The sequence below is a fragment of the Electrophorus electricus genome, chromosome 24 (genome assembly GCF_041902795.1).
Source record: "Electrophorus electricus isolate QZ-2024a chromosome 24, ASM4190279v1, whole genome shotgun sequence".
Lineage (NCBI taxonomy): Eukaryota > Metazoa > Chordata > Actinopteri > Gymnotiformes > Gymnotidae > Electrophorus > Electrophorus electricus.
This window is the reverse complement of record NC_137520.1, coordinates 13,320,212-13,336,290: the sequence shown is the minus strand read 5'-3', so window position 1 is coordinate 13,336,290 and position 16,079 is coordinate 13,320,212. Positions and strand designations below refer to the sequence as shown.

General features: G+C 45.2%; 1 protein-coding gene across 19 annotated transcripts in view; it reads right to left on the bottom strand.

The window, feature by feature from the left end:
- The window catches only part of scn8aa (sodium channel, voltage gated, type VIII, alpha subunit a), a 44,712-nt gene that overhangs the window by 14,831 nt on the left and 13,802 nt on the right, over window positions 1-16,079 (bottom strand). For 4 of the 19 annotated variants that reach the window (XM_081707118.1, XM_081707121.1, XM_081707117.1 and 1 more), the window contains exons 7-20: window positions 15,135-15,356; window positions 14,924-14,987; window positions 14,587-14,728; window positions 13,008-13,214; window positions 12,522-12,800; window positions 11,932-12,207; window positions 10,104-10,239; window positions 9,733-9,971; window positions 4,399-4,572; window positions 3,786-4,142; window positions 2,987-3,460; window positions 2,114-2,231; window positions 1,726-1,880; window positions 1,021-1,194 (exon numbers count right to left, since the gene is read on the bottom strand). In XM_081707118.1, the coding sequence (XP_081563244.1) occupies window positions 1,021-1,194; window positions 1,726-1,880; window positions 2,114-2,231; window positions 2,987-3,460; window positions 3,786-4,142; window positions 4,399-4,572; window positions 9,733-9,971; window positions 10,104-10,239; window positions 11,932-12,207; window positions 12,522-12,800; window positions 13,008-13,214; window positions 14,587-14,728; window positions 14,924-14,987; window positions 15,135-15,356 (3,017 nt within the window). Of the gene's footprint in view, window positions 1-1,020; window positions 1,195-1,725; window positions 1,881-2,113; window positions 2,232-2,980; window positions 3,461-3,785; window positions 4,143-4,398; window positions 4,573-9,732; window positions 9,972-10,103; window positions 10,240-11,898; window positions 12,208-12,521; window positions 12,804-13,007; window positions 13,215-13,613; window positions 14,402-14,586; window positions 14,729-14,923; window positions 14,988-15,134; window positions 15,357-16,079 lie in introns of those variants that run through there. The other 15 variants (XM_081707119.1, XM_081707106.1, XM_081707105.1 and 12 more) reach the window with 8 other exon arrangements.

Here is a 16,079-nt window from a genome sequence, read left to right as displayed (position 1 = left end):
GCTTGAATATCAATAATCTTGTTATTGATGCATTTACTGTCGTGTGTTGTTTTTTTTCTTCTAACACACATGCCCTCTCAAATTAGTTTTTGATTGTATATAATGAGGGAAATATACAGGTGCAAACAATTCTTTGCTAGTCATGCAGGATACTCTGAGCACGCTAGCAGAGAATTGCTCTAAATATTCAAGCATCTTAGCAGCACACAGAAGTACAATGTCTTCATGGTTCTGCATGGGTGATACCTCCATCTTCCATTAACATTAGGGCTTCTAAAAGCAGTGACTGGTAGAATTGCTGACGGCCTCTCATATGTGTCACCTCTGCATACCACCACCATCCCATTTTAGAATCAAGTGTTTCCTTTCACATATTGCCCAACACAGTCACACCCCACTTCCAAATCCCAAGAGCCACCCTGGCACGGCTTTGCTGAAGATGCGTGTATCTGTAGCACAACAGCAGACATTGAGCAGACATTTGTGAGGACATGACATTTTTCTTGTGTTGTCTGCAACAAAGATTGCCACTTAACCTTTTTTTTCTCCAATTAAAGATATGGCACTAATTGAACATATTTTAAGCCCTCTCTAAAACCTGAATGTTTACATAGCCACCACCGATAGATTCTTGATCAACATGCACAGCTAATACCTTCCTTCATGCCTGTTCTGCTAAAAATGCATAATTATTAAACATTAAAAAGCTCGAAATGTTTCAAAGCCTTGTCAAAAATACAGGAATCCTTTGATACTGGTAGCAGCATAAAATGTTATACTATGACATCACATTAAATACATATTACCATCAAACCTACACAACACTATATAATCTATATAAAATATCGACTAAACCTTCTCAAATAATTAATAATCCAGTAAGCAATCCCATCTTTCATCATGTTTCATATTTGGCCACAGGGGGTGCCACTCTGACCAGCAAGGTGTGCATGTGTGAGGCAATCCCACAATATCTCATCACCACAACCGACATCCGGCAAACAAAGAGGCGGGACTTACGTCCACGATGAAGAAGTCCAGCCAGCACCAGGCGTTGGTGAAATACTTCACAAAACCGTAGGCCACCCACTTCAGAAGCATCTCCAGTATGAAGATGTAGGTGAACACCCTGTCAGCATACTCCAGGATGATGCGAATAGTCTTCCTCTGTTCAATGTAAACATCTTCGAAGGCCTGCAGAGAGACGCTGACAGTGAGATAAAGCTCTGAAAGGAAATGATCTCATATCCTGGCTTGGCGAGCAGTTTCCCAAGGTACAGTGATGGTAACGGTCCCCACTGCCCGACTAGGAGGGAAAGGGCAGAAAGAGAAAATCAGAATTTATATAATAAAATAAATATTTTTATATCAGAAATAATTTGTTCTGTGATTTACTTGAATAATTTGTTCTGTGATTTATTTGAAAACAAAGAGCAGTGTCAGTTTGCAGTGCTACTGAGTAAGGCGTGGTTGGGCCCCATTGTGTTCCTATTTTGGCTGCATTAGTGGTGCAAAGGCGAAGAGCCTTGCCAACAACAGAAGCGGCTCCCCCCATTTAATGAATGGTACGGTCCATTAATTACATAACAGTAGCATGTTTCCATCTCAGCCCGCACGACTGTAGCATTTTACTCCAATACACAGTCATCGCAAGAGTGTGCGCGTGAATGTGAATGCGTGTCTGTAAGTATATATATGTGTGTGTGTGTGTGTGTGAGAACTCACCAAGGCTCCACTGCTAAGCAGAATCATGAAGATGATGAGGGTTTCAAACCAGTTGTGTTCAACAATCAGATAGCAGGTCTTGCGGAGGTACCACCAGTACTTGCCCCAACCTTCAGTGATGGACACCTCACAGCACTTGTAGCGCGCAATACAAGCTGCAAAACACCAGCCTTTCCTTAGCCCCCCCCATCACTGGCTCGAAGGCCAGCCTAAAAATCAGCCCAAAGCTCATCAGCTAATAAGCACACACAGCAATTAAAATTAACTAGAAAGCAAGCCACAAACACCTTCGTGCAAAGAAGTAAATGAGTACATTACATAGAGATTCATAGACTGGTTGACCCATGTGAGTTGATTTCGGAATAAAATTGGACTTGTTGGTCGGTACCTTCGGTCCAGCAGGCTTCTGGGTCGACATACTCCTCCACAGCCTCCACCACCACAGCCTCCTCCACCTCTAGTTTAATATCTATAGTGCTGCCCTCTGAGGAACTGGTGTCATCCAGCTAACACAGGGCAACAGGGGAAGGTCACATTACACCACTTTCTAGGAAAAGCATAAATCTATCAGAGATGATTGATCAGCACACACCAGGCATGGGTTTATGACTGGCCTCCAACCAGAGCAGCAGTACACAGCTCTGTTTGAGCGCTGATATAAAAAACTAACTAAATTAACTAAGTTGTTGGTATACAATTCAAATGTACTTTTACTCTGAATTTGGGGAAAAATAAATTTATTGGACTCTCCCACTTACAGACACAGTCCATTCAGCCAGCTCCATTCAGGCTCAAGCAACTGTGTAATAGTTTTGCATTTAATGCAGTTTTTTCTTTATTTTTAAGGCTTCCTTGTGAAATGCAGTGTTTATTTAAGCTATATACGTTATATATTGTAAGACATTTTCAGTTTTAGTAATGATACCACTGAACCTATCTTATACACAACATATGTTCCTGGCCAGTCATTTTTCAAATGACCAGCCTAAAAAAACATGCTTTTTAGATCTAATACTTATTGACAAACTAACAATTTTTGTTATTTCATATCATTTTAATCTCAGTTATTATTAATTTTGACTCTGAGTCAATTTCCATTTTAATTCACAAGACCCAAGTGTTATTTTTGGTTTTATTTTCACTTCACTATATAACAACTCTGCTCACATCTCAACATCAGCATGCTCTTCAAATATACCACATCTGAGCATTTCTGTCCCCTCCCGCACACGCACGCGCAGGCACACATACATACACTCACTCCATCTTTGCTGCCCTCGGCCTCCGACTCGCTGCTGAAGTCCTCTGTGTTCAGATTCTCGAAATCGGACTCCCCGGCAGCGATGGGGACGCACACAGTCAGGTTGGGGTTGTGGATGAAGGACATGTGGTCCTCGTCGAGCATGTACTTGCCCACACTGCTGCCGATCCCACTGGTTGTGCCGTTGCCGTTCTTCTGGTAGTCCAGGTCACGGTTGATGTCCACGCCCGTGTGATTGGCCATGCAGGTCAACGTCCTGTCGTACAGCTCATCTAGGGGCTTGGCCTCATCCGTCACCTTCCTCCTGAGAATGAGGCCCATCAGCTGACGCACCTTGGCCTTGATCCAGGCGATCCCTTTCTTGATGCGGTTCACAGCGATCTGCAGGTTGTTCATTTCCCCGTCGTCGTCGGTGGCGGCCAGATTGTCAGCGCTGAAGGAGCTCAGCAGCAAAGCAAGGAAAAGATTCAAGACCTGCGGAGCGGCACAGGACACGTCAACACCAGCCACAGAGCGCCACCCTCCACGTGTGCAGGTCAAACATTAGACGCTCTGTTTCGTTAATGCCGAGAGAGAGTAGATGCTGAATGGCATTATATGGGATTACGAGTTAAACTGTGGTTAACTATGCAAGTTTTTTGGATTCTACCAAAGCAGGTTCCAGAACCTTATTAAGCAGGTCTCCACCTCATTATGGGCAGTTTTCATCAACACTATGTAACTACATTTGCATGAGGATCTGCGTCCTGTAAACGTGTCATTTTTCAGATTTGCACACTGCTGCTGACGCAACACTCACCACCAGGTTCCCGATCACCATCACCATCATGAAGACGATGAGGCACATGCCCTGGCCAGCCACCTCCATGCAGTCCCACATGGTCTCGATCCACTCGCCACACAGCACGCGGAACACAATCAGGAAGGAGTGGAAGAAGTCGTTCATGTGCCAGCGTGGCAGCTCGCAGTCCTGGGCGATCTTGCACACGCAGTCCTTGTAGCTCTTCCCGAACAGCTGCATGCCCACCACGGCGAAGATGAAGACGATGATGGCCAGCACCAGCGTCAGGTTGCCCAGGGCGCCCACCGAGTTGCCGATGATCTTGATCAGCATGTTCAGGGTGGGCCACGACTTTGCCAGCTTAAAGACCCTCAGCTGAGGGGAGACGTGAGGGAAAACAGCACAGAAACACAAAAAAGAAAAGGTAAGCACTGAAGGTCAGCGCGTGAGATACCTGATCTGAAACATAATTCTAGAACATTTATATGGAACAAACAGAAAGGAGGGTCTCATACTAGATGCTCTGTAGGAGACTGTCAGGACTCATTCACAATATTCAGAATCAAAGTTTCATATATAAAAGCATATTAGGCTTAGCTCTGCTAAGAACAAGTTTCAGAAGAGTGTTTACCAAACGGAATGATCTCAGCACCGACAGGCCCTCCACGTTGGCCAGACCGAGCTCCATCAAGCTCAGGCTCACGATGAAACCGTCAAAGATGTTCCAGCCCTCCTGGAAGTAGTAATATGGGTCCATAGCAACCAGTTTGGCAACCATTTCGGCAGTGAAGATTCCTGTAAACACCTATAAAAGAAACAGCAGTTTTAGAACTTTGTTGTAATGACAATATTGCGACTGACGCCCTAAAGATAAACCCACACAGTAAACCCAGGCTGAGGATTATGGTGCTGGTTTTAGGTGCCAAACGGTCTGAAATAAAGTCACTAATATCAAACAGATTTATATGGAGGTAAACCAGTTAAACTATTTTCTCTTTGTAATAAGAGAGATCTTGTCAATATTGAACTAAACTTATTAAATGCTACATTTTGTTATTAACGATCAAAGCAGAACAAATCACAAGGCACAGTGTCACAAATGTCCAACAGATATTCTGTTCCTGAAGGTTGCCACCTTTTACTCTTCTCCCAACTTCAACTGAACCCATAAAATAAACAGAGCCACATGCCAACAACTGTTGGTATGTGGCAGAAGGTTTGTGCTGTCTCTAGGACCTCCTCAGGGTAGCAGCTGAGCCTATATTGCTGGTGATGAGCTGAAGCGCCCTTGGAGACTTCTGACCTTCTGTGTCCATGTTAGGGACTGGGACCAAGACCGGAACCAGAACAGCAGGTGCCACCAGCCCATCAGTGCTTTCCAACAGTGCAGGTATTAGATCACATCCTATAGCACTGTTCACAATCTCTGCTAGAAAACACTGTGTCATTCCTCCTCCTTTGTGTCAGAGCAGGCCTACATATGATCCAGATGTCTATAAATCCTTCATCCTCCAACAGACTCACCACATATGACACTGAACCAGACTGACCATAAAAGATCTCTGAGAACCGATGTGAGCCAGTAGCAAAATATTTTTCAACTACTCTATCTGCTGGCCTGAAAGGTCCAACCTCTCTGATCAAACCTTTGCTCCAACATCTGGTTGAAAAAGGCCCAGATGAGATTCGGGCTTTCTTCTCATAAGACTTTCTGCTGGGGAGACCCAGGTCATTGTGTGTAGAGTGATGCAGCACTGGATGTGTGCTAGCTTGGTTGAGAGAGATTTTCTTCAATCCCTCTTTCAAAGCGGCAACTCTTCGCTCCGCCAAGCCATTTGAGACAGGTTGACAAGATGCTGTGCACACATGACAAATTCCATCTGCCTAAATTCCCGGAGTACCTCACTAGTGAAAGTGGGCCAATTATCAGTGCCCACCAAGTCTGGAAACCATGGATGGCAAAGATGTTTTGGACCGCCTCTGTGGTGTTGGTGGCAGTTGTATTCATCACGATGTGTGTTTCCAGCCATTTACTTTGCTCGGCTACCAGCACAAGAGACGTGTAACGCATAAAACTATCGGCAAAATCCAGGTACAACCCACACATTCCCAAGAGTAGAGGGGCAGTTCTGCCATGTTGTTTTACTCTGACATTCCAAAAATGCCTATACTTTCCCCATTATGGGGTGGACCATCCCTGGACACCAAGCAAAAGACCTAGCAAGGCTTTTCATCATTGAAACAGACTTCATGTAAGTCTCCATCACCTGAGCACCGGGTCAGAACCAGATCCAGAACTCTGGAGCACCACAGAATACAGCCATCATGAACACTCGATTCAAGCTGATGCCTTGCACAGGGTTTAAGTTCCTCTTGCAACAACACTGAATCTTGCCCAAGTTTTGATCTGCTGTAACCATCTGTCTAGCAGTAATACTGTTTATGGAAGTACGTTTGATGTGCAGGTGGATGACTAAAAGCATCAGCATCTGTGGGGTTTTTTTTTTTCACTGCTAGCCCTAAACACTGCAATATTTATGACAATGTCAATGTACAGAAGAAACCCCCCCCCCCCCAAAAAAAAAACAAAAAAACACAGGGGGCTGCGTCATGAGAGAGAACAATGTCTTTCTCAGGATCAAAGTACAGTATCAGGTTTGTTGAATGAAGCAGCTGTTTCACTTGCTGGAAAGTCTTTTCCTGTACAGCCTGCTATATCTAATGGCTATATGCAATACAGTAACTGGTAAGCGGTGCCGGTACTATAGACAAATCAAGTAAAAACTTCCCATAACTGACTAGCCCAAGAAATTATCTAAGTTCAGCTACATTCTTTGGACGGGGTCTCTTTAGGTCACGCTGGTGGCTTGGAATGTATCTTAGACATAGCTTCACCTCTCACATCTTCTGCAATGCTTGCTTGTGATTTTGTAAGTGCTCCTCCTTTCTTTTATGTCACTAGAATCCTGTCCAAATCGACACTCCGACAGTAATCTGCTACAGAACATTCATCGTGCACTGGAAAACTGCTGGATTCGATGCCACCCCAAAAACCAACGGTCGTGGTCATGTCCAGTTTTGTAAAAGTTTTGCCCCCTTCCAGGGTAGCAAAAACATCATCTACCCTTGGTTTGTGCTGTCTCTTGGACCTTCTTGGGGCAGCAGCTGAGCCTATGTTGCTGGAGATAAGCTGAAGCTCCCTTGGAGACTCAAGCTCTGAGGCTTGCATTATTGTAAATGTGTCTTCCTGTGCATTCTGAGCCATCCTCTTTCATAACTTGTACTATTTGGGCTGCCCAGTCTGTAAACTCCACTGGCTCAATGATGCATAACTGAAGCTCTGTAGTTCCACCGCCACCTGGACTTTTAATCGCATTCAGCACTGGGCATGGTTTCTACAAACGTCTGGGCATCTACAGCTACACTAGCTGCCACACCCTGGAGGGTGCTGAGTTCATCATTAAAAACATCAGTGTATTTGAGTATAATTATGACAGTGTCACATGCTTGATTTTGGCCCAGTTTAAGTAGATTTTCTCAAGTAGGTCACAGCCCAGCAAACTTGGTCCTTTCCCTCCACCACAAAGCTTTGCCCCAATTCTTTGGCTTTGGTAAACCATGTTCAACCCTATGGTCCTAAGAAGAGGAACACACTCACTAGAATGAGTCCTGAGTCTGTAAGTGGTACAGAGGAATGTGTGTCCACTTCCACACCTAACTCTTTCACGTCCACCTCTAGCACCAGATAAAACAGCTTTGCTTGGAGTTCTCAGATAGTGAACATACAACAGAAACGGTCTCTCTTACTCTCACACTGTAGATGACGTGCATTGGTCTTGGCCTTTGCTTTGTTGTGGCCAATGTTACGATTACATATAGCATCTCAGAACTTTTTAGGTAAATGACAATCATTAGCAAAATGTGGACCCCGACAGTGATAGCATTCAACTGGTTTGGAGGACAGCCATGCATATATCTTTTGTATTAGCAGTTGCCAACTCCATCGCTTGTGCACGGTCCCGTGCCTTTTGAAAATAATTGTGCTTTCTCCATCAGTCGATGCTTGATGACATCACCTATACTGCAGACTAAAGTGTTCAGAGAGTTGCTGTAGTGTTGCTGTAGTTATGCCATAAGTGTGTCCACTGTAGCTCCTGCTTTACGTATGTGGCTGTGAAAAATGTTGCACTATGACCTGAAGGCTTAGGGCTGTAATGAACCTGCACCAGCTTCTCCAAGACCCTGAATGTGATTTTGCCTGGTTTCAGTGGAGTTGCCAAATGCCATATATAACTCCATACAATTCCTTAAGTTTGTAGGTTTTAGCCACAAAAACAATGAGAAAACCTCAGCGCTGCTTAGCTTCAACATCCACGTCTTTGATCAGGAAAAGATTGGCACGCCAATCTTTCGACACTACTCAATCCCTGTGTTCCTCAACAGTTTCCCCAAGGACATCAAATTTAACCGTTCTTCTGTCAACTTCTTGCCTCACCAACAATATATGTTAGAAACATGGAATAAAAACTCACACCTAGTCTGTGAACTTGCTTTACTTCAGTTTGTATTTTAGCAACTCATAAAACAGCCAGGCTGACACTCCACGATACTGTCCATCGAAGGTTCCAGATGCAATATTAAACGGGCCTGTATAAGAATTTCACTGTACAAAATAATCCACCAAATCCAGAGAACCTTCATCTTGTCTCACTCCATGCATTTCTGCACAAGTCCCCAAGAACAGCTCTGTTATTTGTTATGGGCTGTTGGACTTTGGCATCCTGGATTTCCACATGCACTGCCCCTTCCTCTGGAGTAAAAATGGCCGATACGGTCTGGCAATCATCCAGGTGGATATTTAAGACCACTCTATTTTGGAGAAACTTTAAATGTGGTAGAGGAATGCATCCTTCGTTTGGTGGAGTATTCAAGGATTCCAACTATTATATTTCAACTATTATATCCTTTTGGACCTTCAATCCCCCGACAATTCTTTGCGTGCAGCCTAAGTTCTAAAAGACTTGGGGAAAACAGCAGAAGAAACAGCAGCAGCAACATCACTGAATAAAACTGTACAAAATTATTGTCATTAAAAACACATGAATCATTTTGATCAAATATTAACCTCTAACATCGTAGACCTTTTCAATAGCACGTGCATGAGGGCTAAAGAGGATCAGTCGTATAGCTGGAAAAGGGTCTCCCACATCACAGTCAGAGCCACTAAGAGCAAAGGGTTACTGTCCACAATATAGCAATCCTAGTAAGGCTGTACAAACCAGGTCCTGTACACGTCTCTGGGTGAAAAATAGTGCAGTCAATACTGTGTGTGCATAGGTGTGTGTGTGTGTGTGTGTGTGTGTGTGAGAGAGAGAGAGAGACAGAGAGGTAGAGAAAGCAAGAGACAGCTTGACAGAAACAAAAAGGAGAGAGAGACAGAGAACGCCAAAGACAGTTAACTTATATACGAGTATTGCAATAATAAACATCGTCTCTGAACAGCATTATTCAAAGCCACTGGAGCAGGAAACTGTACCGGTTTGAATATTAGGCGCCATGTTAGAGCTGCTTATTGATTGGGCAACATGAATTACTAATGCAGGCGTCCTATCAGGCTGTGAATGCAGCCAGAGCCTACAGCACTGGGCTTCACCAAGGCTACAGATAAAGGGGGCCGGTGCTGTGTAGGTGGGTGGATGGATGTTTGCATGTGTGTGTGTGAAAGAGACAGAGAGAGACACAGAGAGAGAGAGAGAGAGAGAGAGACACACAGAGAGAGAAAAAATGGTTTTCAGTATCCTGGTAGCATCCCTACAGACTCCAAAGATATGAGCCACGCGGAAGGGGAACTCTAATCAAGCGACTGTAATATGTTTAATCTCAACGTCTTTAATTAATACACTCTTAAAATGGAGAACAAGAAACACCATGTAAGGGAACAGAGGGCCGGATTTGTGCTCCTCACCAGGTTGCCCACACTTAACACCCCCTCAAAGTGCGGTGTCATGGGGTAGTGTTCCATGGCCATGAAAAGGGTGTTGAGGACGATGCAGATGGTGATGGCCAAATCCACAAAGGGGTCCATCACAATCAGGTTCACAATCTCCTTTATCTTCAGCCACATGGGGCAGCATTCCCAGATAAGGAAGATGTTTGCAAACTTGTACCAACATGGAGGACACTTCCTCTGAGATTCTTCCAGTTCTGTAGACAAAACAGAGACCAGTAATCACAGACGTAATCATTTTTCATGATCCAGAACTCTGTCATTTGCACCAAACGTTTAGGAAACATGATGTGAAATTGGTGGATAGTGAAGGGATCAAGGTAAGATACCCTCTACTAATGTGTTGGTGATGACACTCATCACGCTGTTGGCTCGCTCTTTGCGCCCAAAAGAAGTGTTGAGTTGGTCCATAGAAACCATTAGAGAGCCTGAGAGTTTCTTCTTTATTTCAATGTCAGTGGTTGGCTGTCAGGAGAAAAAGCACTGAGGTTTAATGAAATCATTATAAACAAAACCATACATCCCCTCGTGGCTGGAGGTTGGAACGGCAGCACAGGAACAGAAGGAATTTAAGGTTGGTCAGGAAAATATATAAATTTTTAGAAAAGTAATTTAAATACATTTTAGGTCACAAAACCATGTAGGCATCAGAACAGAGGAGCTGGAGGGATCTGCCTCGTCATCTACAGAGGCTGTTCACTAATAGTGCCCAGTTGACAACTCTTGTCAGAACCCTGAAGACATTTGCAGCAAAAAATAAACTTGTCTTTCCTCTCTGCTCCCGCTTTCCGAGGCCTCCATGATACTGCGCCGTCTGGGATGCCAGAGGATGCCAGTTAGCATGCATCAGCATGCGCACATTCAGAAGAGTCAGAAAGGGGAAAGAGGGGAAAGAGACAGAGAGGGAGGGGAAAGACATCTTAGACACCGTAATCCGTCAGTGGGCTTTCGTGCTGCGGTTAAGACACCCAAGGGCCTTCTGAGAGATTCGTAAGGATGGCAAACTACCATGCTAGCTACAGCGCTCCGAGACGGCCGCTGACTAGACATGTAAGTCAATGATAGGAAAGAGAGAGGGGAAGAAACACAAGAAAACCGAGTAAGAAGAAAAGAAAAAGTAAAGGCTCTCATCTCTGGTGTCGGGAAGATGACGGGAGTGCAGGGAAATATGAGCAGGAGTAAATGAGACGTGATTTCGATGGAGCACTCTAGTATGAAAGCTGTGATTTAATACAGCCTGTCACTCTTCTGCACCAAAACGCAGCACAAACACACACACACACACACACAGATGGACTGAGAGATTATGCGTCTGGTCAATTATGTGATTTAAACCCTGAAGACATCAGATGGACAGCAAATGACTACATTACTCAGAGACAGTAAGAACTCCCAACATGACATGGTAATGATTAAAATAACTAAAGCACTCAGTCACATGCAAACGGCAATCTGAAGGTCCATCTTCCATTAATGAAGCTCAGAATGCATTACAGTTCCTCATCCTAAAAGGAACCTGTTGAAGGGGATAACTGAAAGAGGAGGTATGAATGTGAACTCAAAACACACTTAAATGAACTATACACACAGAACAATCACAAATATCTTCAACAATACAGACACTGAACATCAAAAATACAGATACTGAACAAAACACTTTGATGTTTCCAAGACAAAACGTGTAAGAGTTATAATGTTTATTCTGGAGAAATGAAACATGCGATGAGAGATGCAGTTTACATCCATTATTTGCATGACCTAATAAATATATGCACTTGTAATTCTGAACCTGCACGTTTTTATGCACATTAGAAACAACTGACAACACACATGAAGAAAAAAAAAGTTTCATATGCGTGTCAGTTCTTCTAGCGGCAAGGCAAGACTTTTATTTTCACTTTGTAACGACCATTTTGAATGAGGTGAGGGCAGCATGTACAGGCTCATAGCAACACAAACACAGCATCTCACAGGGCAAACTGAAAACACCCATCATCATCAGTGACACAAATGCAAGGGGGATGAGAGAAAGAAACAGACGAGAGAGAGAAAGGAAAGAGAGAATGCCAAGGCTCTGAAAGGAGAGGTCCATGCCTAGACTGATCTGCTCATAGCCTTCCTTACGCTGTCGTCAGAAGCTGCCTTATCTATTATCACCTCAGGCAGGAGGCGTCCTCCGGGGCCCACCAGAGACACCACGCCGTTGCAGTCCACAGCGCTGTTGCGCTTGCCGTGGTAGCCGCTGTAGCTGCTCCGGCGGTACGGGCTGAAGAGCGAGCCGCGCCGCTCCTCACTCTCCTCCACCGTGCTGTGCTCGTCGTCGGCGAACTCGTTCTCGGAGCCGCCGTCGCGGCCGTGGCCCTTGAAGCTGAAGATGCTGCTCTTGCTGTTGTGCCGTGAGAGGAAGGGCGATCCAGGGATGCTGAGGAGAGACTGGAACAGGGGAGGGGCGTGTCCGGGGTGGGGGGGCACACGCACGTTACAACTGCAGTGGGGATCGTGCAGACACACACGTGCCTTTCAGGCACAAAAGGGCTTACACTGTTGTTTTTCCACCATTCAAAATGGTGCTTTAGCAGTAAGGATACAAATCAGTAAGATGTAAAAGTTGCTAATCCTTCCTGGGGTAATCGATAATTAAATAATGAACACTCAGTACACATAGTAAACTCATTTTCTCTTCCTTAACGCTTCTCTACACATGTGCAGTCATTTAAACACACACACACACACACACACCTACCGACCTGGTTCATGATGGATGTTCTTCGGCCTAGGCGGTTGTCAGGGAAACGAAACCTCCTCTTGCTCCCGTCGTCCGACTCGGACTTCACAAACTTTTCGCTATCGCCCTTCTCCTTGTCCTGCTCCTTCTGTTTCCACTTCTTCTTGCGATTGCGCCGCTCCTTGGCACTCTTGGAGCTGAGCTTGGACATCTCTGAGGAGCTGCAGGACAGGTTGCCTCCGCCGTCGTCCTCCACCATGTCTTCCGACACTGTCCCTGCTGGTGTCGCCATCGCATTGGCCTGCTATAGCCACCGAGGAGGGGGAACACAATCCGTAAAGGTGGGGCCATTCAAAATCTCACCGGACTGCTGTCTTGGACTTGAACTAAATTCTAATATAATAGTTAGGATTCAAGAACTTATGTCAGACCAGTAATACTGGAAGGGACCTGTGGAAGTTGAGTCTAACGCCATCCACACAGTTACGTGAGTGAACTGGAGGCTGACCTGGGCATCCTCTTGTTGTTTCTTCAGCTGCTCCAGCATGGCCTTGAACTCTTCCTCTTTCCGCTGCGCCTCCTCGATAGTGGCCTGGTTCTGCTCCTCGTAGGCCATGGCCACCACAGCCAGGATCAGGTTGACCAGGTAGAAGGAGCCCACGAAGATCACCAGCACGAAGAAGATCATGTAGGTCTTCCCTGCTGCCCGTAATGTCTGGGTGGAAACAGAGAAGAACCCTGCTTCTCAATCTCAATACAGTGTGGAGTTCACCAAGAAACGGTGGGCCCTCACACTTCACAGTTACATTTAGACATCGGTACTGATCATATTTATTCTGAAAAACTTCTTTCTCAAGGCAAAAATGTAATAAAAAAAAAAATTTTAGGGGGAGAAAATGTCTGCTGTCTAGAAAGAAAAAAAAAAAACAGGAATCAAGGTGTCATCTTGACAATGCAAAACAGTAACATGCTAATGTAAAGTGGAATTTCATGGAAGTTCATAGCAGCGAAGATCTAATACAGGAAGCTGATGAAACAAGTCCAGCACTCAATTACTCAAATTGTTCTTGGTCATAATTGTAAGTTGTTTAGAATAAAAATGTCAGCGAAATACCATAAATGTGAATAGAGTCAATGCTGGCCAATGGCACCACTGCAGAGAAGAGGAACTGGGTGAAAGGCAGAGTTAAGCGCTGAGGACTGCTCTTGCTTGACCTATTCATCAGAAACTCACTTCACAAAGCTCACAAGAATAGTGACGTACCAAGCAGCGAGGGGAGATTACAGGGCAGAGCAGAACCCGGCAGGACTAACTCAGCCACTGATAAAAGACCATCAAAGGCAGTGGACATATCAAACTGACTAAGATACACGGATGTTACACTAAACAGCCACATCGTCAGAGGGAAGTGTACATACAGGCCAGCACAGCGCAGAAGAGCAGAGGGCAGATATTAAAGCCAGGATTCTGAGCTTGGACCAGATATAGTTTTGCCTGTGTGCTGAGAAGCTTCTGTTTGAGAGTCATCTCTCACCCCCTGCCACATTCTACATCCACAGGTTAATATTTCATGTCTCTTCCTAATCGACCCTGCACGACCCTAAAGTGTCTCAGCCATTACAAATTGGCCAAGTACCTTCGCAGACTCATAGATTGAAAGAGTTTAATTAGTGAACTTGCACTGTTTACAATACCAGTGTGGGGGATCTAATCAGTGCCGTGCATCGTTTGTATTTAAAACAAGCAGGTAAATAAGTAGCAAAATCACTGTCACCATTACTAGGAACAAAATGGAGCATGATCAACTGTTTGACAAACACACACACACACTCACAGACACACACTCACACTCATATACAGACAGACACGCACAGACACACACACACACACAGACACACACACACACACACACACACACACACACACACACACACACACACACACACACACAGTTTCATTATAAATAAACATACTTAACATCTTTGCTCTTGAAATGCACACACTTTAAAACTCAAGATGTCAGTGAGGCATAAACCAGACACCCTGTGAAGCATCAGCAGAGTGGGCTGGTGACCGTGACCCTCACCAGCTGGTACAAGTTCTCCCAGTAGTCCTGCGTCATGAGACGGAATAGCGCCAGGAAGGCCCAGCCGAAGCTGTCGAAGCTGGTGTAGCCGTAGTTGGGGTTACGGCCAGCCTTCATACACGTATAGCCCTCGGGACAACGGCTGAGCAGAAACACACAAGCAGACGTACATACGAAATAATAACTCCCCCCCAAAAAAAAGAGAGGAAATCTGAGCAAACCACTAGTGATGAGCTACAAGTTGAACAGTGTTAAAAAGTCTTTACTGTGCTGGGTTGAGAGAGTGAGAGAGAGGGAGGGAGTGAGTATGTGTGTATAGCCGGCCAGACCAGCTCACCCAGAATCTGAGCTGTTCCCGCACAAAAGAGCATCCAGACTGCCAGGGAGGAAGTAGAAATTCGCTGGGAAAAAACAGAGGAATGACTCGCATTAACTGCAAGTGTCCTGGAGCGCTGCACTTTACGGTAGATGTGAAGGATCAGATCAGAGGCACACGAGAGCACGCGAGAGCGTGCCCGTGCGTGCGAGGTGCTCAGGACGTGGCTCACTCTCGTTCTTGATGTAACTGTCCCAGTCGAGGCCGCGCGTGCCGTTGGCCAGCACCGAGTCCGTGATGTTGATGGGCCAGATGACGCACTTCTGACGCAGGTTCCCCATGAACAGCTGCAGGCCAATGAGAGCAAAGACGCTGAGGCAGAAGACGGTGAGGATCATCACATCCGACAGCTTCTTCACTGACTGGATCAAGGCGCCAACAATGGTCTTTAGACCTGGGGGAGGCAGTGGACGCGCACACACACACACACACACACGGAACGCAGGTAGTTGTACGTGTGTCCAAATGTCTGGTGTGGATGAAAGGGGTCTCCAGGCATGATGAGAAGTGTTATTTTAGGCATTTTGTAGGACTGCTTTCATAAAGCAGCCAGTTTAACTATGTCAGATCAGCAGTAGAAGCCACACACACAGAATCCTGTGTGTATGTGATGAGATGAGACTTGCACAGTGACAGAGTTAGTTGAGGGTTTTTAAGAGCTAGATCAAAAACATCAGATCAGCAGCTGTAACCATGCCTAGAGCCCCTTTATAAGATGAGACATACAGCAGATGCACAGAACAATAAGATCCACAATAATCACTCCGGTATAACCACACAACACTTACACAGTGTGTTCAGGAGCCATCTCTTTGTTCGGTCACTCAGTGGGGATATAAGATTACAAAACTTCAAAATACTTATTAAAAAAAGCCCTGCTTCAAAACACAACAAACCACAAAGTAGAAATGATACAGTCTCACAAAACACAGGCACACTGGAATCTGTATGAAACCAAAGTCTGCTGTGAAACTCAGGGTTTCATTTCAGGATGACGGGTAGTGAGACCACCCCAAAGAGAGGACTCCACGCAACACACAGAGGATCTGGACATGCGGAAACCTGTCGGTCTGCAGTACAAGATGGCCACAACAGAGGGGAACAGAGCAGGTGCAGG